Source organism: Prionailurus viverrinus, chromosome C1, assembly GCF_022837055.1.
Source record: "Prionailurus viverrinus isolate Anna chromosome C1, UM_Priviv_1.0, whole genome shotgun sequence".
NCBI classification, from domain to species: Eukaryota; Metazoa; Chordata; class Mammalia; order Carnivora; family Felidae; genus Prionailurus; species Prionailurus viverrinus.
Window position 1 is genome coordinate 198,372,345 of NC_062568.1, and position 22,558 is coordinate 198,394,902.

General features: G+C 39.1%; 1 protein-coding gene across 3 annotated transcripts in view; it reads right to left on the minus strand.

Annotated features, from left to right (window-relative positions):
- Nucleotides 1-22,558, minus strand: part of CDC42 (cell division cycle 42) — a 51,242-nt gene that overhangs the window by 7,700 nt on the left and 20,984 nt on the right. For 2 of the 3 annotated variants that reach the window (XM_047870065.1, XM_047870064.1), the window contains 2 exons: nucleotides 13,846-14,000; nucleotides 11,446-11,518 (listed from right to left, as the gene is read on the minus strand). In XM_047870065.1, the coding sequence (XP_047726021.1) occupies nucleotides 11,446-11,518; nucleotides 13,846-13,950 (178 nt within the window). In that variant the 5' untranslated portion in view covers nucleotides 13,951-14,000. Of the gene's footprint in view, nucleotides 1-11,445; nucleotides 11,519-13,845; nucleotides 14,001-20,267; nucleotides 20,378-22,558 lie in introns of those variants that run through there. The other variant, XM_047870066.1, reaches the window with a different exon arrangement.

The window sequence follows — 22,558 nt, forward strand, 5'->3', positions numbered from 1 at the left end:
CTACATGAGAAAAATCCAGTTGAAAAGAGAATATTTTTATGGTCTTAATCACCGCTGATAAACTGCAAGGGGAAAAAGAGAACTATCTTGTGAAGAAACTGGACATCACCTTGACTGAGTCATTAAAATTACCAACACCAATGAGTAGCAGATGAACACTGTGTGCCCCTAGATGTAGATCCTGAGAAAGACACATCACGAATGGACTATTCCAACCAAAACTGCATAATCTGAACCTAATCATGAGGAAACACAGACCAAACTCAAAAGTGAGGAACATTTTATAAGGGGAGGAAAGAGAGGGATGGGCCTGTATTCTATAAAAATAATGCCATTAAAGACCAAAAAGGCTGAAGAACTGATCCAAATTAAGAAACGAGAAAGACATGACAATTAAATGCAATACATGATCCATTACTGAAAGCAAAAAACACTGGACTCAGCTCAACTAACAAAGTTGGAATATAGATAGATGTTGGATTCAAGTACTGTATCAATGTTAAATTTCCAGGAGCTATTTACTATTATACAAGAATATCTCCGTTCTTAGGAAGTACATACTTATTCAAGACTAAATGGCTATGTGTATGCAACTTACTCTCAAAAAATTCAGGGAAAAACAATTCATGTGCATACTACATTGAAAGAGAATAAAGCAAATAGGGCAAAAAGCTAATTGTAAACCTGGTTAAAGGAGGCTCCTGGTACTATTTATACAACTGTTCTGCAGGCTTAAAAATTATTTCTAGATAAAAAGTTTTTAAAAACACCTATACACATTTCCAAAACTGAAGGGAGGGGAGGAGTTGCCAGACTGGGTTTAATATTCCAATTTCTAAAATGAGCTACAGCAGGGGCATCTGGGTGGCTCAGTGGGTTAAGCGTCCCACTTCGGCTCAGGTCATGATCTCACAGTTCGTGAGTTTGAGCCCCGCATCAGGCTCTGTACTGACAGCTCGGAGCCTGGAGCCTGCTTTGCATTCTGTGTCTGTCTGTCTCTCTCTCTCTCTCTCTCTCTGCTCCTTCCCTGTTCACATGCTGTCTTGCTGTCTCTCTCTTTGTCTCTCAAAAATAAATAAGTAAATAAATAAATTTTAAAATGAGCTACAGCAATCCTGTGTTGTTGTTTTAATTTTTTTTTAACGTTTATTTATTTTTGAGAGAGAGACAGAGAATGAGTGCATGAGCAGGGGAGGGGCAGAGAGCGAGGGAGACACAGAATCCGAAGCAGGCTCCAGGCTCTGAACTGCCAGCACAGGGGCACACGGGGCTCGAACCCTCAAGCCATGAGGTCATGACCTAAGCTGAAATCAAAACACTTAACCGACTGGGCCACCCAGGTGCCCCAGCAATCCTGTGTATTAAAAGAACATTTAAGTACTTAGTGGCCAATGAACTTAAAAATGGTTAAAACAATAAATTCTATATTATGGATATTTTACCACAATAAAAACATTTTTAAGGGGAGGGAGGGGGGAAGGAAGTTAAATATTCTGTATGCCAGTAAAAACTTTTTTTTTTTTTTGCCAGCATTAAGAGAGAAGACAAGAATTTAGGGTAGCTAAAACATAATAATTAAAGATATTACTGCTATTGCCACTTGAGAAAGCAATACACTGTGAGTAGACAATAAAGGTATCTTCAGGACAATACAGAGATTAAATGAAGCTTAAGCAAAAAGGGAAAAGGGAGGAGGTTACAAATAAATAAAATCACCATTAGCATGTCTATTATTTACTGAATACTGACTAACAATTTGCTAGGGTCAGAAGCAAAGGTTTTAAAGGTATGCACTTAGAAGTGTAATTTTCACTTCTTAAATTACAATGTATAATATAAAATTACAAACATGGAAACGCTTTAAAAAGAAAAGAATGGGCTTAAAACAAAATCAGCAAACTCCTTAATTCTATCTAAACTGCCTTAGCTTTTAACACTGGCTGGAGCTTTGACACATCGCATATCAAAGCTCCAATAAAACAACAAAACAAAAAATAAATTTAAAAAATAAGACAAAACAATTAGTCAAGTCTTGTTTAAAAAAAAAAAAAAAAAGTACAGGGGCGCCTGGGTGGCTCAGTCGGTTAAGCATTCAACTTCAGCTCAGGTCATGATCTCGCGGTCCGTGAGTTCGAGCCCCGCGTCGGGCTCTGTGCTGACAGCTCGGAGCCTGGAGCCTGTTTCAGATTCTGTGTCTCCCTCGCTCTCTGCCCCTCCCCCGCTCATGCTCTGTCTCTCTCTCTGTGTCAAAAATAAACATTAAAAAATAAATAAACAAAAAAGTACAGCTATTCATACACCTTTCCTTAGCTCTATTCCCTATTCAAATGGAATGAATATATTTCAAAAAAATTAAGTCTAGCAAAGACTAAAAACGGCTTCATTTTTAGTCATGCAGCCACTGTAATCAATCCGTGTAAGTTCGGATTTAAAAAAAAAAAAAAAAAAGGTGCGCCTGGGTGGCTCAGTTAAGCATCTGACTCTTTTTTTTTTTTTTTTTTTTTTTTTTTTAAAGATTTTTTTTTTTTTTTCAACGTTTATTTATTTTTGGGACAGAGAGAGACAGAGCATGAACGGGGGAGGGGCAGAGAGAGAGGGAGACACAGAATCGGAAACAGGCTCCAGGCTCCAAGCCGTCAGCCCAGAGCCTGACGCGGGGCTCGAACTCACGGACCGCGAGATCGTGACCTGGCTGAAGTCGGACGCTTAACCGACTGCGCCACCCAGGCGCCCCAAGCATCTGACTCTTGATTTCACCTCAGGTCATGATCTCAGTTTGTGACATCAAGCCCCACATGTGGCTCTGCGCCGACAGTGGGGAGCCCATTTGGAATTCTCTCTCTCCCTCTCTCTCCGCCCCTCCCCTGCTCATGCACACTCTCTCACTCTCTCTCTCAAAATAAATAAACATTAAAAAATATATAGATCCAACTCTATATTCCTGAGCACCAATAAGAGCATCTACATGAATTTCCAATGTGCTACACTACATGTGTTATGTGTAACCAACCTTCTGCTCAGATGGATTGTAACAAATATACCCATTCTTTTTGAATACTGGGTCCAAAGCAGTGTTGATCAGTCCGTTTATTTGTGGTATGCCTTCAAAGCTACATATCTTTCTCTTCCCTTCCCCAAGAGCAAAAAAAAAAAAAAAAAAAAAAAAAATCAGAAATGAAACTGTCCAATAAACAAAAAGTAGGCTACCTTACCTCTACTTCTCCCACAAGTGCTACAATTAAGGAAACACAATGAATAGGATCCCTTAAGATGAGCAAGATCTTTCACTATCCAAGCATCATTAATCCAGCTAAAATGTATCCTGTATCCTCTCAGTATGTCACAAATAACTATAATGCACTCCACAGAGACAAAGTTATCATTCAGCATCCTTTAAGATACACAACATGATCAAGAAAATTTCACTCTTGGGGTGCGCCTGGGGTGGATCAGTCAGTTGAGCATCCAACTCTGGCTCAGGTCATGAACTTGCAGTTTGTGAGTTCAAGCCCTGCATCGGACTCTGTGCTGACAGCTCAGAGCCTGGAGCCTACTTCGGATTCTGTGTCTCTCTCTCCCTCTGTTCCCCTCTCTCTCCCTCTCTCCCTCTCCCTCTCTCTCTCTCTCTCGCTCTCAAAAATAAAGATCAAAAAAACATTTTTTAAAGAAAATTTCACTCTATGGGTAAGTCAGGTTCTGACTACAAGTCTTAAATTATACCTACTCTAACACCACACCAGCTCACTGCTTAATTTCCAACACTTGCCAAAAAGCAGGGATACATCTCACATGGATTGCTGATCTTTCTCTTGCTTAGAATCTCCTATTAAAATTTTAAATTCAAGAGAAATTAACTCGGTTTGCACTGAAGATTCTGACCTATATGAAAGTCTGAAAGAATCTCATGGTATGAAAAATAAGAATTTACTGCCAAAAGCAACATTTTTAGAGAGCTCCAGCAGGACACTATAAACACAAGAAAGCAAATTAAACATTTCACAGTATTCACCACTACAGATTCAAACCTCAACATTTTTTTCTCCAACTGATTATTCAAAATTTAATGACATTTAATGATCCTGCCTCATCTGTGACATGGGGCCCATTCCTAAATAATTTTAGAACATCTGCTGGAAAACAAAAAAAAAATCTGAAAATAAATGGGGACACCCTGGAACCTGAGATTCCTACCATTTTATGTATATCATCTGCAAAAATCTAGACTATTGCATGTTAATGCAAAATTTACTAAAAACTCAAATTTTAGTCAAAACGGCCCTCCGAAGATTCTGTAATGGCACTAAACTAGAGACCGAGAAGTCTATACAAATCTCTGTGGAGAGCACAGTCTTCCTGCTGATGTAATTAATCAGTAAGTGCAGAAAGCTTTCAGATACTAGAAAATGCCTCAATGAAAGAAAGGAGTTTGTTTATATATATTTTTTAAGTTTATTTATTTATTTTGAGAGAGAACGCATGCACACAGGAGAGAGGTAGAGAGAGAGGGAGACAGAATCCCAAGCAGGCTCCACCACTGTGAGCGCAGAGCCTGATTCAAGGCTCAAACTCATGAACTATGAGATCATGACCTGAGCCGAAATCAAAAGTCAGACACTTAACTGACTGAGCCACCCAGGCGCCCTAGAAAGGAGTTTATTTAAAAACAAAACAAAACAAAACAAAAACACAGAATCAGCTAAACCAGATCAAACTACTCTGACTTGTTCTGAGTATTATTCATCTGCTAAACAAAGAGAAAAATATTAGCTCTGTGCCAAAAACATCCAAGTCACTATTCTGATTTTTTTAATATACAAACTGTATGAACCATAAATATACAGCTCCCAAGTTTACATGTATATGTATACACTTTTTAAGTATTTTTTTAATGTTCATTTATTGAGAGGGGGGGAGAGAGAGAGAGAGAGAGAGAGAGAGAGAGCGCGCGCGCACGCGCACGAGCAGGGGAGGGGCAGAGAGAGAGAGAAAGAGACACGGCATCCAAAGCAGGCTCCAGGCTCTGGGCTGTCAGCACAGAACCCAACGCGGGGCTCGAACTCACGAACCATGAGATCACGGCCTGAGCTGAAGTCGGACGCTTAACCACCTGAGCCACCCAGGTGCCCCTACACTTTTTAAAATTGATTATTTATCATTCAGTCTCACAGAACCTCTAAGAGGAAACAAATTTAAACAGTTTACATTTCAAGGTAATTAAGATCCAGTCAAGAAACTTGCCAGCTGTCTAGCTAACTGCTCTATCTAGCATCAAAGCCCAAGCTTTCTCTTTTTCATGGTAATGCCTGAAATGACTAATAGAATTACAATGATTAACGTTCAAAAGTGAAGAGATCTTCCCTGAAAACTGAACCTAAGAAAACAATTATAAACATTGTATATAAAAATAAAATAAATGGGGATGTGGAAAAACAATGTAAAATTTAATGTAAAGATAAACAAATCAAACTGACAAAGGAATTCCAGATAACATAAGCACACTAAAGAGGGGCAGGGTACAAATCCAAGTAGCTTCTGAACAGAAAACTTTGTCTGCTATCAGAATAAGAAAAAAAGAACTGCAAGCAAATCCTGAACACTTGTTTTCCACAGTGGTGTGGTATATAGCAAGTCTGAAACTATTTTATGTGTAGTTTAGGACTGAAGATGACAAAACATACTGAAACCCTTTCTAGGAACCAAGCTTCGGACTACAGAAGGAAAGGAGAGGAAAACAGGGAACTGGTGAAGGCCAAGAGGACTCCTAGAGACGGTCTGAACTGAGGGTGTCACCAAAAACTCATCATCCAGATGCAATACACTGCTGCTTTCCCCCAGCGGACGACCGATTCTCAGGACCAGATTCTGCACCGCATCACATCTGCGTGTGCCGTCTCCTCTCTGGCCAGACCTCCACAGCAAGGAACACACTTACGCTCCCACTTTGCAACCACCGTAGGAAAAACTGGCTCTGGCAAGAATTGTCAATGATTATTAAATCTAGAGAGAGGCTCTTTAATAAGACCAGAATATTCACATGGTTTTCAAGTGTCTTCTCACCAATTACCAACTACAAAAAGAAAAATTCTAAACATATGGTAGAAAAACTGGGCACCTTGACCAAATGATCAAAATTACTTTAAAAAAAAAAAGTAATACTTTAGGACAGACACAACATTACTCATTTGGTATTCCAACCAAAAATGCATATTCTGAATCCACTCGTAAGGAAATGGGCAAACTCAAACTGAGAAACGTTATATAAAAGAACCGGCCTGTTTCCTTCAAAAATGCCGATGGCGTGAAGGGCTGAAGTTCCATACTAAAGGGTACTAAAGAAAGTAACCACTACATGCAATATATGATGCTAGATCAGAACGTGCTATAAGGCCATTATTAGGCATTGACTGTTTATTAAAATTTTAAATGTTATATAGAATGTTACATTTCCTGAATTTGGTAAGTATACCATAAGAGAATATCCTTGCTCTTAAGAAATACGTACACTGAAGCATTGAAAAGCAAAAGGGCATGATGTATGCCACCTACTCTCAAATGGCTTAGAAATAAAAACAAGGGGCGCCTGGGTGGCTCAGCCGGTTAAACATCCGACTTCACTCGGTCATGATCTCATGGTTCATGAGTTTGAGTCCCATGTCAGGTTCTGTGCTGAAAGCTCAGAACCCGGAGCCTGCTTCAGATTCTGTGTATCCCTTTCTCTCTGCTCCTCACCCGCTCATGCTCTATCTCTCTCAAAAATAAATAAACATTAAAAAAAAAAAAAAAGAAAAACATTATTCATAGAGGGAGAGAAAGTCACAAATCACTAAGAACTGCTGAAACTGGTAAAGGTGTTTTTGCTACTAGAAACTTTTCTGTAAGTCTAAAATTGAATTAGGAAAAAAGTGACAAAGAAGAATGGGTGTCAAAATACAAAAATGTTTGACCAGGAAAAGGCCTTAATATAAAATACTGCAAATGGATCGCAAACATAACAGAGAAACTAAACTGTGCTGTGATCTGCCACACAACAGACTACTGTGTCACCGTGAGGACTATGACATACAAGTACAACATTGAGAGATGTCACCATATTGTTGTAAGAGAAAAAGGAAGGTACAGAGAGGGAGAAAAAAATAATAGTATCCCTTTTCCTTATGTATAAATACAATGACTATGCAGGAAGAGCTCTGCTTAGGACATACACTAAGACGTGACTGTCTCTGAATACAGATGCTTTTTCATTTTCTCCTTTTGTTTGTCTATATTTTTATTATTTTTTCCTATAATAAGTAAAGCCTGCATCTTTGTAATAAAGAGTAAAATGTTAAATGCTGACACAGAAAGGAAATGACAGTGGGGTGAGGATTATTCAACATGGGAAGGAGCATATGATATAAACACATTAAGTAAAAAAAAGCTAAATATAGAAAAAAATACACAACAGTACAACATGTGAAGAAAAAACAGGAGAAAACAACTGTGAGGGGAACTCATAAACAAGAATTTAGTGTTGTAACCACAGAGACAGAAATAAAAGCTGTGAGACAGAGAGAGAGAGCTCTGTCTCTCATCTTTTTTTTTTTTTAAAGTAAGGCTCTACCCCAACCTGAGGCTTGAACTCACGACCCCGAGATCAAGAGTCACGTGCTCCACCAACTAAGCTAGCCAGGCGTCCCCCTATCTCTAACCTCAGATGGTATTAAATATATCTGTAAGAGGTGCACCCCAGTACCTCCCAAGCCCCTTATACATCACCCATTAGCTTTGTTTACAGACTCTCTATGAGAACTACAGTTCTCCTTTGTCACTTTTTGTTTCACACTTAGAGAATTGTAGCCAGAGGTGAGATAGGAATGCTATTAAAAAAAACTGAGAACAGGGGCACCTGGGTGGCTCAGTCGGTTAAGCGGCCGACTTCGGCTCAGGTCATGATCTCGCGGTCCGTGAGTTCGAGCCCCGCGTCAGGCTCTGTGCTGACAGCTCAGAGCCTGGAGCCTGTTTCATATTCTGTGTCTCCCTCTCTCTGACCCTCCCCTGTTCATGCTCTGTCTCTCTCTGTCTCAAAAAAATAAATAAACATTAAAAACAAATTTTTTTTAATAAAAAAAATTTTTTTTAATTGAGAACAAAATGACCAAAAGTCAGATTAAATGTAATCAAACAGTTAAAGGAAGTCAAAGTGCATCTCATGGTGATCAAAACTTTAGAAGAAAGAAAACTAAGCTAATGGCATGACTAGAATCAGGAACAGGGACTCTAAGATTAAGGCCTCTGCAGAAGAATAGCAAGTCTCCTCTTAAGCGTGTCAAAGACAGAGACTCATTGTGGATGCCTACAACCCCAGGTCTCCAATGTCTGTCCAAACACACACACACACACACACACACACACACACACACACACACACACACACTCTCTCTCTCTCTCTCTCTCTCTCTCTCTCTCTCTCTCCAGCTTAAAGTGACCTTAACAGTGAAGTTGGAAACCCACAACTTGCCTGGGATGGTAAAAATCATTTCCTTAGTGAATTTTTTTTAACCCCCAGAAAGACTCAGAATCTAATATAAAGATGAAATAAGTCAAATACTATTATTGTTAATTTTCAGTTACATTTAGGAATAATCTATTTTTAACACCCAGTGCCTACAGTACATAAAATAATCTGCCATATTAAAGGACATGATAGGACACCTGGGTGGCTCACTCGGTTAAGTGTCCGACTCTGGATCTCAACTCAGGTCTTGATCTCAGGGTTGTGAGTTCAAGCCCCGTGCCGGGTTCCATGCTGGACATGCAGCCTAATTAAAAATAAAGAAAGAACATGATAGATTTGTTCTCTGATTCCTGTTTAAAGTGTATAATTGGTCTATAACTGGTCTTAACCTTGGGATTTTTTGGTTGAAAAATGTTGTTTATAAGGTTATAAATAATGCTGTTTATGGGATGCCTGAGTGGCTCAGTCTGTTAAGCGTCTGACTCTTGATTTCAGCTCAGGTCATGATCTCACAATCATGAGATCAAGCCTCACATGGCTTAAAGATTCTCTTTCCCTCTCCCCCTGTGCCTCCCCAACAGGCATGTGCATGCTCCCTGAGAGAAAGAGAGAGAGAGAGAGAGAGAGAGAGAGAGAGGAAGGAAGGGAGGGAGGGAGGGAGGGAGGGAGGGAGGGAGGGAGGGAGGGAGGGAGGAAGGGCAAGTGAGCTGTGATAAGCTAAAACATAAATACAGGAAATCACAAGTTATCAGGTTTATTGAAGTTATGTATGTAAAAACTTGGGAATGTTTCACTTGTCAGGTCAGGCAAATTAAACTGATTAAAAGATAGCTTAAAACTGGAACCCAAACATCCATCAACTTGTAAATTGATAACCAAATTGTGCTATATTCACAATATGGATACTACTCAGCCAATTAAAAAAAAAATTGATACAGATAGATGAACCTCAAAAACATTATGCTAAGCAAAGAAGTCAAACACAAAAGACTACATATTACCCGAGTGACAGAAAGCAGATCTGTGGCTGCCTGGGGCCAGATCAAGAGGGGACTGACTGTTACAGAGCATAAGGAAATTTTGTAGGTGATGGACCTTGATTATGGTGGAGGTTACATAACTATACAGTCAGCAAAATTAATCAAACACTTAAAGTGACTGAATTCTATTGTATTATACTTCACTAAAGGTAAAAACAAAAAAAAATACTGATCTGAAATTTGAAAATAAAATTTTAAACTAATTTTCAACCCCAAGGAGCCAAAAATTATCTTTTTTCTGCATGCATATTGCCACCAACGGAAAATTTCCTCACCTATCATGAGATATGGGTCATTATTTTATTTTTTCTATTATTTCCAAGTTTCCTCCAGTATACCATTACTCATACAATTTTTAATTTGTAAACATTTTAAAGGTCTAAAACACCACAGAAAGCCACTGATCTCGAAACTGAACTGCTTACTACGGTGTCTCCATTTCACCCTCCCAACTAAATCTAGACAGTCCCTCAAAGTGAGCAGTACAAGATACCCCTTAAGAGCAGTAGGTCAGCGGGCAGGCAGGGAGAGCGTAACTCAAAAAGCGAAGCACAGGGGCGCCTGGGTGGCACAGTCGGTTAAGCGTCCGACTTCAGCCAGGTCACGATCTCGCGGTCCGTGAGTTCGAGCCCCGCGTCAGGCTCTGGGCTGATGGCTCGGAGCCTGGAGCCTGTTTCCGATTCTATGTCTCCCTCTCTCTCTGCCCCTCCCCCGTTCATGCTCTGTCTCTCTCTGTCTCAAAAATAAATAAACGTTAAAAAAAAAAAAAATTTTAAAAAAAAAAGCGAAGCACCGAGGGGCGCCTGGGTGGCTCAGTCTGTTAAGTGTCTGCCTTAGGCTCAGGACATGATCTCACAGTTCCTGGGTTCGAGCCCTACATCGGGCTCTCTGCTGCCCGCACAGAGCCCGCTTCGGATCCTCTGTCCCCTTCCCTGTCTCCCCTCCCCCGTTTGCGCACATGCTCTTTCTCTCAAAAATAAATAATTAAAACTTAAAAAAAAAAAAAAAGCAAAGCACTCAAAATTCCTAAATATAAGAAGGTTACCTTTCTGAAATTTCTCTTTGGCTAACTAAGCTGATAACAACAGAGACTACAGAGACAGAAGTCAGAAATTAAGATGTGCAGCTATTGTTGAAACAAAGAGGAAACAGGAGCTCCCGTGTGGCTCAGTTGGTTAAGCATCTGATTCTTGATTTGGCTCAGGTCATGATCTCACAGTTTGTGAGATCGAGCCCTACATGAGGCTCCAAGCTGAGCGTGGAGCCTACTTGGGATTCTTTCTCTCTCCCTCTCTCTCTGCCCCTGGCCTGCTTGTGCTCTCTCAAAATAAACACATAAACGTAAAAAAAAAAAAAAAAAAAAAAAATTTAACATTAAAAAACATTTTAAAAATAAAATTAAAATAATAATTTAAAAAAAGAATAACACTGAGGAATTGGGTATACTAAAGAAAGAAAGCAATTTATTCCTTTAATTTAAAAAGCTAACCACGTCAATATCGTGAGCTACATATTGGCTCAACTTCAAAGTATTTTCAGATACAGTAAACAATAATAAGCTATCTCTATAAGAAGCTATCTTATCTGCATATTATACAGACAAAAATCCTAAATATGCCTTCAAATTTCAGAGGTTGATAATACAGCTTGCCTAATGTACCCTGCTCTTGCCCTACTCTCTCTCTCCACACCATCCACCCAGGGAACTCCAAACTCCTATTTGCCATTCCAGGTCTGGGACTGTCCCTTGAATCAAGCATCAACCATCACAATATTCAATCCTGCTAACTATTAACAAAAGGCAAGTGGTTTGCTAATAAGCTAGTTTCCAAAAATGTCCACCAAAAAAGATAGACAACCAGCAACCGTTAATAGTTACAGACCAAAACATAAAAGACATCAAGTTTTCACCTGCAGTATCAAAAAGTCCAAGAGTATATGGCTCTCCACCAATCATAACTGTGACTGCATAGTTGTCAAAAACCTAAAAACACAAAAATACAACATTGTTAGTATGCAAGAGGATGGTCAAAACGGGACAGGACAACTCCTAAGTAAAGGCAGTATTTCCTTCCTGAGACTTCCCCTTCTCTTAGTCTATATGATTCTTAGGTAACCAATCTTGCCAACCAAACCCTTGCACGAACTAAACGGTTCTTGGAAAAAGTGACGGGATGTACTCTGGGATGTCTACTCTACCCCAGTAGCCTGGATTAAAAGTCACAGGAAGGCTAGAGGTGTCATAAAAACAGAGTCCTCTAGCTATACAAAACGATCCTGTTCAATTTGCAATTTTTGAGACAGTAAGTTTATAGTTTACCTTAATGCTTACTCTGATTTCTAAGAAATTAATTCTTATAGACTATTTCATTTTGATCTAGAATTTAAATATCCTAGATCCATGATAATCTTTTTTCCTCTCAGGGTTTAAGACAAGAAGCACGTTGTTGTAAATAAGCCCATTAGAGAGAAATAAAGGTTCCCTCGAGGTCAAGGAAAATGTCCAAGAAAGGGCTAGCAGATTATTTGTTGAGACTTCATGAATAAAACTTATGTTACTGGGTACAAACCACATGACCTAAGAGATCTTCTGTGACTAGATGTTTTTATTTGCAAACAGACTGTACAACCCATGACAAACTCCGTATATACTAATATTGGTTGTACTAAATTATCTGTGAAAATGGGAGGTAATAGTGATAAATGGGAAAAGACCCAACACTAATTCATGGATTCCTCTGAATTGACAAATAAAAATCAATCTTTCCAACTAGAAGGATGTTACATTTTCAGATCACCCCTTCTTTTCTAACTCTTAACTTTCCAGTTGATGTTTTAATGGATTGTTGAAATGCAAAAAGGAGTGGAAGCAAGGGCATAGGGGAGGTGGTAGTTAAAGGAAAGTTGGTTCTTGATAACAAGAACTAGGAAATATAATGAATGTGGTTAAGCTCTCCAACAACACAGGTTATTTTTCTTAAGTCATACCTAACTCTCTTCCAGAGATCCAGAAACACATATATATGAAAGCCCCTCTTAAATAGAACACTTCATGACCAAAGTCATAACAGACGCAGAAACTGTGTTTACAAGAAAATAACTTTAATGGACACTGAAACACCAAAATTCTGATAGCTGCCCTCATTCTGAAACAAGAGGTACGTATCTCTGAAAGTCCCCTAAAAGTCTCCCTCAATCTCAGAATTTCTTTTACTTACCATGTCCCCAAATGGGCCAACCCCAAAGTATGATTTTTGTATTTAATTATACCTTCAAATTCTCCCATTCCAAGAAACCTAACATTTCTTCCTACAGCCTTGACCTACCTCAATCATTGTGTCTACCTCGGGACATTACAGGTTGTCAATTCTATTAAACATAATTACCAAAACTTTAACCTGTATTCATTCACCCTCTTAACAATGCTCATGTCTCTCAAGATTAACCTGAAGTATTCAGACATTTTCTTCCCTTTTACTTCCAAACAAATCCCGTATTAATCACGCATAGGTTCTTTATAACCCCTAAAATAGCTCACTTAACAGAGGTGGTCACTGCCAAGCCAGGCCAACCCTCGCTCACCCCCACCACTGAAGGAAAATCTGTGTTTAACATAATTATACCACTGGGTTGGGTCACCCAACCTGGGACAAACACTGGATCCCCAAACACATTCTTTCACAAGTATTACTCTAACTCTTCTCTCTCACGTCATGATCTTTATTATTCCCATTTTCCCTCTACTCTTCTAAGGAGCTGATAAAAAACATTTGTGGGAGAGGACCCAAAAGGCTTCTGTTAATGTCCTCATAACCAAAACAGTTCTCTGCCCTTAAATACCAGTTTGCAGCTCCATTATTGCTAAGCCAACAGCTTCGTGAGATTCTCTTCTGTCCTCTAAGGAGAGTAAGTGGAGACACATACTACTTTCTCTGAAGTTACAAGACCCCAAAAAGCATCCCAGAAGACCTCCAAGCACTGACTACTCATTGGCCAAGTTATCAAAAAGAAAGTCACTTCATTCCAAGATACAGAGCATACTTCCCCAAACTGAGACCACCGCTCTTTAGAATCTTGTCTATTGGAGTTTTGCCTCCCAGAACTTCTTGCACACCCCTGTGTCACCTTTTCAGCATTTTCACTGATTTTTTCAGCTATTAATTTTAAAGTGTATATAACATACCCATCAGAAGATCTTTAAAAACAGGACACAAAGGCAGACAACAGAGAAATCTTGAGTACACACAGTTTTCAAGAGATATCAAAAGAGAACGTATTTCACCAACAGATGATGGAAGCCTTTATACTTACAGTCGGTACATACTCCGATGGAAATTTATTTGTTGTGTAGGATATCAGGAGACAGGTTTTACCAACGGCACCATCGCCCACAACAACACACTTAATTGTCTGCATTGCTGAAACAGTTTCGTATCCACTTTAAATATTTCAAATTCAATGATGACCTACAAAAAAGAAGAAAAATATTTGTTTCATTTGTAGTTGTGTATTTTTTTTTCTTCAACTAGCAACAGGTTTGCTCATTCAGAGCAAGAACAGAACCAGCACCCCAACTGCTATGGCCGAAAGAGCCTAAAAAGAGAAACAGTGACTAGCTCAAAATCACAGTAATAAGTAAGAGTCAAATTTCTAAGTCTCTGATCCCTTTGTTTTCCATATAAGTGGGGTTTTTTTCAAATCCAAAGTAGTGTAAAGAGTAGCATATTTATTTCTATAATGAAAGAGAAGAGGCTATTTCAGAATGAGTCCCACGTAGAGTGTGCCAACAAGTGTGATTGTGTGAAATTTTTCCTTCAGTTGTATGTGCACACAAATGCACGTACATGTGTGTGCATAAACATGATATGTGGCAGACTGCAATAGGAAATCACTGCTTTAAAGAATGGTCCGTTTATCCAACCTTAGAGCTGTAACCAACAAGCTACAGAGTATCACCACCAACCCCTTGTAAAAGAAGAGCAGAACGAGGAACTGAACAAAGATCAGGATGATCCCCGGTCTCAGCACGTATTTTAACACCAGGTGGCCTAGTTACTAATTCAATATTCATGGCATGAAGAGGCCAAAACCTACACTTTTATAATGAAGAGTCCGATCACTCTACAGAATACTGACTTATAAACAGATATAATTACTTTAGCTTCTCTTACTGTAGTCCTTTCTAAGAAGCTATCGATTACAAAAGTACCAAAGATTTATATTTCATCAATTCCAAGATGCTTGTTTTCACATTTAAACATCTCTAAAATCAGAACATGTCTTTACTGAAAGTTTCTTAAAAATCACTGCCAGTCATTTTTTTCCCCACATTTTGACACCTAAGAAATTAGGATAAATGACATCTTAGAGTCAATGAAAACTTCTAAGTCTTTCTGGGAGAATAAAAAAGAAACCTCATGCCCTGTATACCTACATTTTAAGACAAAGTCCTATTTCAATTATAATCCTGAAGGGGATGCAATTTCTTGTTGGCTAGAGGTGCCACCTTACTAAACACAAAAACGTCAGAACCATCTAACTCTGGGTTGGATGCCATGCATCTGCAGTAAGCATCACAACTCTTGATCATGAGTTACAAATGCCTGTTAACATCTCTGTATACAAGGAGTAACTTACAGGAAATATACACTCTCCCATTCCTCATCAAAATCTTCCTGATGATCTTTATCTTTATTTAACCTCCTTTTATCTTGTTCCTTCTCTTTTCCCTATAATGCACTAAAGCGGTCATACTAGTACAGCATTACTAGTTAAAGATCTTAATCCCTAAACTAAATCAAGATTTATCAAAATAATCAAGCACATGGGAGTACTAATTACAGAGAATTACTCCTAAAGAATGTCTTTTACATAAAGCAGAGGAAATAGAAACAGCTATCATCTTATGGTTCCTGAATCCACCTCTGAAAAAAAGAATAATGTTCTGCTAAAAAAATAAGGTCTTCTGTAGAATTTCTTTTCAATTGACAGTGAAGGAAAGGTAAGCAGAGAGTTCTGTTCACTCTACAGACTATTTTCCAGGTGCCTACAAATATATTTCAAGTTCAGTCCTCAAATACCTTCTATTTCTCTTGACCATTATTACTGGGTGATCTTTTTTTTTGAGAGAGGGAGAAAGAGAGAGAGAGACAGACAGACAGACAGACAGACAGTGTGTGTGTGTATTTGCATGCATGCACAAGCAGGGGGAAGGACAGAAAAGACAGGGAGAGAGACTCCCAAGCAGGCTCCATGCTCAACGTGGGGCTGGATCCCAAGACCTGAGCAGAAATCAGATGCTCAACCACTAGGCCACCCAGGTGCCCTCAGGAGATTTTTTTTTTTAATGTAGAGTTTAATCATAAACACTGGCAGAAAGTAATATTTGACCACTGTGGCAGAGACTTCTAGTGGTCTGCCAATTCTTCCTTTCTTCTTTAGTAATAGAATTTTTAATTAAGCACATGGTCTCCAGTAAAAAGACTACACTTCCTCAATTCCTTTGCAGCTCGAAGTGACCACTGTGATTAATGGGAGTGGAAATGATTGATGGATGCAACTTTCGAGACTAGCCCTAATACCAAGGGGCACAGTCTCCCTGTTGCAGCCTGCAGGCTAGAATGCGGACATGATAATGACGGCTGAAGCAGCCACGATGAACCACAAGACACAACTGAGATGCTAAGGATGAGTAACAAAATAGGAAGGGTCAGCCCTGGATTGCCTCCAGGACTTTTACACAAGAAAGGAAGAAACTTCTCTTTCATTAAGTCCCTAGTATTTTGAATTTCTCTGTGACAGCAGCAGAACCGATATCCTAATTACTATATTTCACAGACTCTAAGAAGCCAATGATTTTTAAGTACATCCTAAATTTAGAGGCGTTAAATGTGGGAGAAAATGTCTCAGAATCACTAATTTAGTAATATCTAGATTTATCAAGTAACTTTACAGTAAAGCTGACCACTTTTGAGACTTTGTCTCAAAAACATCTAAGAAAACTGTGGTTTTCTTAGTAAATTTTAATTTTAATTGTGGTTGAAATCAAATGAATTGTCATCCCTAAATATGAAGCTCCTCATCTTCATTCAATAGCTGGCATTCTCTTTTAAGACTTAAAACCCATACTAACAAGCAAATGCAAAATCAACAGGCCATTTATAAGCTTGAAACTTCTAGTGGAAGTTTCTTGAAGTTTTCATTAAGATTCCCTAGGGAGGGGCGCCTGGGTGGCTCAGTCGGTTAAGTGGCTGACTTCGGACCAGGTCATGATCTCACGGTCCGTGAGTTCGAGCCCCGCATCAGGCTCTGGGCTGATGGCTCGGAGCCTGGAGCCTGTTTCAGATTCTGTGTCTCCCTCTCTCTCTCTGCCCCTCCCCTGTTCATGCTCTGTCTCTCTCTGTCTCAAAAATAAATAAACGCTAAAAAAAAAAAAAAAAAAAAAAAAAAGATTCCCTAGGGAGGGGCACTCAGCTGAGCATCATTATCTCAGTTCATGAGTCTGAGCCCCACCATCGGGGTCGCTGGTGTCCACGCAGAGCCCGCTTTGGACCTCGATCTCCCTTCTCTCTCTCTCTGCCCCTCCCCAATTTGCGCACACCCCCCCCCCAAAAATATACATACTTACATATATACATACATAAATTTCCCAGGGAATAAGAAAGAAGAAAGTGAGAACAAGAAGTTCCCATGATTAGAGCCATGAATCTGACTGCCACATGAGCTAAATCACAACTATCACAAGCTGCGACGGAGAAGGTCGCAGCTGGTCTAAAACATTCCAAAGGAAAGAAGAGCTTTCATTAGTAACTGTATTTAAAAAGAATTTAAATCTGATCTGCACTGAATTGCTTTTTTGTATTATATTAACTATTTTCAGAGCAGCCCATCACAAATAGATTACACAATAGATTGGTTCTTTCTATGGCAACCTATTAAATGCAGCACCTTTCTCTGATACCAGCAAGAATAAGAAAATGTTAAAAATGAGTTCATGATGGCCACCAGAAAACTTTCAACTGTAAAGTAAAACATATGACTACAACACAATTTGTAGTACAAGAAATCTACAATGTAAGTATCGGAACAAAGGTAGCAATATTTCAAACAGGCTCATAAATCTCTCTGCATTAAGCACAAATTCATGAAAACTAATAACAAATTTTTTTTTTGAAGTTTACTTTGAGAGAGACAGCACACACGGGAGAGGGAGGGGAAGAGAGAGGAGAAAGAGAGAATGCCAAGCAGGGTCCACACTGCCAACATGGAGGCTTGAACTCAAGGAACCATGAGATCATGCATGACCTGAGCTGAAACCAAGAGTTGGATGGATGCTTAACCAACTAAGTCACCCAGGTGCCCCTAAATGACAAATTTTCTGAAGGTGATCTTTAAGATTTTCCAATGGAAGGTAATGGATCCATATAACAGAGATGTGCTCTGCACAGAGTTTGGCTCAATCATTAAACAAACAGTACTACTTTGAGAACTTTTAGAAGTGTGTATCTTTTCCTCTCCCAGCAGGAGAAACAGGCAAGCCAACTGGGACCTTCTTTGTGTGTCCTGCCTAAAAAGCTAGAAGGGGGGCGCCTGGGTGGCGCAGTCGGTTAAGCGTCCGACTTCAGCCAGGTCACCATCTCACGGTCCGTGAGTTCGAGCCCCGCATCAGGCTCTGGGCTGATGGCTCAGAGCCTGGAGCCTGTTTCCGATCCTGTGTCTCCCTCTCTCTCTCTGCCCCTCCCCCGTTCATGCTCTGTCTCTCTCTGTCCCAAAAATAAATAAACGTTGAAAAAAAAAAAAATTAAAAAAAAAAAAAGCTAGAAGGAATATCCAAAATACATAAACTATAAATAACTATAAACTATACACTATATATATATACTATAAACTGTTTTTATAAACTATATAATACATAAACACATAAATAATAATAATATTCTTAACTTTGAAGTCACAAAAACCCTGGGTTTTAATCTCTGCTCTGCACTTACTAGTGACCTGGGCAAGGTTCTTAATCTCTTTTGACTCAATGTTCTCATTTGTAAAACAGAACTCATTATGTCAACACCTTGCACAGTTGTTATGCAGATTAAAGAACATAAAAGGACCTCACAGCACATACTCAATATACAGGAGTTCATCTACCAAGTGTGCTGGTTAAATCAATCCTACTTCACACCTATTTTCATCCAGTGGGTCAAAACTTACACTGTACTTTCTTCTCTCTTTAGCAATTACCTAATGAAAACTCTTCACACTTTGCACACAGCAGGTACACCAAAAAACAGGTTAAAATGAACTGAACTGAATGAAATGAACTGAACACTTCTTTAATACTGAAGTTCAATCATATCAGCACTTAAAACTGGGGCTGGGCATAAAAAGTGATTCTGCCAGGGGTAACTGGGTGGCTCAGTCAGTTAAGCATCCAACGTCAGCTCAGGTCATGATCTCATGGTTCATGGGTTCAAGCCCCCGCATGTCCAGCTCTGTGCTGACAGCTCAGAGCCTGGAGCCTGCTTCGGATTCTGTGTCTCCCTCTCTCACTTTGCCCCTCCCCTGCTCATGCTCTGTCTCTCAAAATTGAAAATATTAAAACAAAAAATTTTTTAATGTTTTTATTTATTTTTGAGACAGAGACAGAGCATGAGCAGGGGAGGGGCAGAGAGCGAGGGAGATACAGAATCGGAAGCAGGCTCCAGGCTCTGAGCTGTCAGCACAGAGCCCGACGCGGGGCTCGAACTCAAGGAGTATGAGATCATGACCTGAGCTGACGTCGGACGCTAAACCGACTGAGCCACCCAGGCACCCCAAAAAATATTTTTTTAAGGTATTCTGCCAATCCTAAGAAAAATAAATTGTGAAATAAGGTATATCTTCTACATTCCTTCCCAGTACCCACTGCTCTATCTAACAGTGACACTAAAACCCAGATGCTTTGGAGGTCCAATTCCCTCTTGGGAATCTCAGGACTATAACCCCTTTAAGTTTTCTGGAGTCCTTGAGCTCTAAATTTAAAGAAGTTATAGAACCCTCTCTGTAGTATCATCATTGGCTGGTTGCCCAACTGAACTCCATCAGACAATCCAATCCCAGGGAAAAGATCTGTATGGGGGAAGGCTCCTAGCTAGAGAAGCCCCATGCCCTGTGGTTGGTTCATTCTAGGCACAAAGCACAAAATAGTTGCATGAAAAGACTTGAAGAGTAAGTTTTGCAAAAATGAGTATTCTCAATCAAATTAGAAAACTATGTCAAATATTAACGGTAAACAAAGTGAATGAAAAGTAAAAAAAAACAAAAATAAAATAAGTCAAGTAAAATTTTCGGTAATTTCACTGTGGTAAAAATAAGTATTTGGTCTTTCTCCTGGGTTCCTGGTATACAGCTCCTAAAACCCCTGGAATTTCCTAGATGACAGGAGTGTCTTTTACCTTTCATAATGACTCCTTCCAATCACACAAGAGTTTATGCTAATGTAATTGAGGGCCACATCAGTTACAGTAGCATATGCAAAGCATAATTTTTAAAACATCTGCCCACGTGATTAAGTAATCCAAGGGACTCAAAACTACACAGATGTATCCTATCCCATGCATTCACATGTACAAAGGTGTTCTAACGTATCACTTTGGTTTTGAGTCAGACCAAAAAGGATATAACTGACCGAATATGTTGAATTAAAAATACAGTATTGTTTAGAAAGTCCTACTCAAAATCCCCTCCATCATAATTACCTTTCTCGCCCAAAACAATACACTGTTTTTAAACCCTGAAATAGGGGTGCCTGGGTGGCTCAGTCGGTTGAGCTTCCGACGTCGGCTCAGGTTCATGATCTCACGGTTGGTGAGTTCGAGCCCCGCATTGGGCTCTGTGCTGACAGCTCAGAGCCTGGAGCCTGCTTCCGATTCTGTGTCCCCCTCTCTCTCTGTCCCACCACTGCTTGTGCTCTGTCTCTCTCTGTCTTTCAAAAATGAATAAACATAAAAAAAATTTTTTAAATAAATAAAATAAATAAAATAAACCTTGAAATAAATGTTAAGCTCTAAATGAAACTTAAGAGAGATCAATTATATGAGTTCACCCAATATTACATAAAAGCAAAATAAATAATTTTATTTAGGATTGAAATACCCTTTCATGAACTAACTTAACCCCATCATTTTGCAGATATTCTGGCCTAAAAGCAAAGGACTTACCCCAACTCCAGATTGTTAACACCCACGTATCTTGATATTCTTTTCCTGATATTCTTTGGACTTCAGGCAAATAAAGAACAAACCACATAAAAACAGTTCTTTTCGAACTTTAAAATTTGTTTTCAGAGTCCTCAGTAAACAGCAAATAACCTCACAAAACTTTGGCATTCAAAAAGTCAAAGTAATACAGCTACTGCTCAAAATTATTTGCCCTCATAAAAATCCCAAAGAAGCTTAATATGATCAGCAGTTTGCCTCAGTTCTCAATAAGTGTATCCATTCCAATTTGAATTAGAATTCTGTAAAATATCTTTCAACTACTAAAAAGCAGACAACCTTGTATTGGAAAAGACAGTCCCCCATGGGTCTCTCGTGCTCCTATACATCTTACCGGGTATGCTAAAAATGCAACGTCCTGACCACCCCACCCAGGCCATGCTGTAGGGTTATGTTAGCAGCAAAAGACCTTGAAGAATTACAGTAATGTCTTCCTCTAAGACAAAGAGTAGTCTTACCTCCTGCTTGTTATTAAATAGCGGGTTCCCTAGGCGCAATGCTCCTCAGATGTGACACAAACCCCTTGCATCCCCCACATGGAAGTCTTGGGGCACAGGGAAGCAACACAGACATTGATCTGCTGCTGGCTGTGCCTTTACTATATATAAACGCTTTGTCTCTGACCCAGGAATCTCCTGTCTTCTGCCAGCATCCATAAAACAACACTGGGCTAACATATTAGCATGTAAGGAAAGTAAGATTAAAGTCCCAGACTTTGTTTACTTCATTGACCGAGCTTTGTGAGATTCATTTGATTCATTCATTTGTGAGATTCATTTGTGAATTCATTTGTGAATTCATTTTGTTGTGAATTTCAGTTTTTGTATGTAAACAGCTTAGTTTCTTAGACTAATTACTAGAGTAGGGATGAAGTAAGAATGTGCGGTGTTAAATATGTTATTACTCAAAATTTTTCCTTATTGAAAATCCTCCTGAAATAATTTTAAAGATTTTTTTCCACCTTCTCCTCCTCACTCCCAAGCCAGCTAGCTAGCACATCTTCTCTAGAAATTGGTTGTTTTAGTTCATTTATGGTTCCGTCTTCTAGTGTCTATTCTAACAGGAATAAATTAGTGAAGGCCAGAATCCTACCATAAAGAAAGGTGGTAAGCAACATGACTCCCCACAGCAAGCATGTAAAAATGAGAGAAATTATGTATTATTAATTTCTTCTGCTTTAAAGTACTAAGGCTAATAAAAATCTTAACTTTTCAATACATATTTTGTTCTATCCTTGAAAAGCTGTAGGTAACCTTATTTTCCCCCCCCAAAAAATTCTACTTATTTACCCCTAGAATTAAATCATAGCAGAAATTTAAAGGACAAGGTCTCCATGGTATGTGTCCAAGAGCCTTGTTGTTGCTTTTCTCTTGCTGATTTTTGAGACTGGTGAAATTCGTAGATATCTTACCAAAAGACAGTCAAAGAAATCAGAGAAGGAGGCCCAGGCAGAATGTAAGTGATAACAGCACTGCTACAGCTTTTGTACTTTTCAGATGCTGCATAAAACAAAAATATCTTTGGGTTTTTGACAAATACATAAGAGCATCTTGAGTTCTACATAGTTCTCTCACACAGAATGGCTGCAAAACTCCTAATATCTCCAGCTTTCAATTAAATACATTATTAACACACTCATTAAAGCGAATTATTCAAATTCCTCCATTTTCTGCCGCTTAATGAAAAAAACTGATACACGTGAAATCACAAAGTACATGAGAGAGAAGGGGGGTATCAAACTAAGGTTCTATGGGTCCTCAAATGATAAAAAA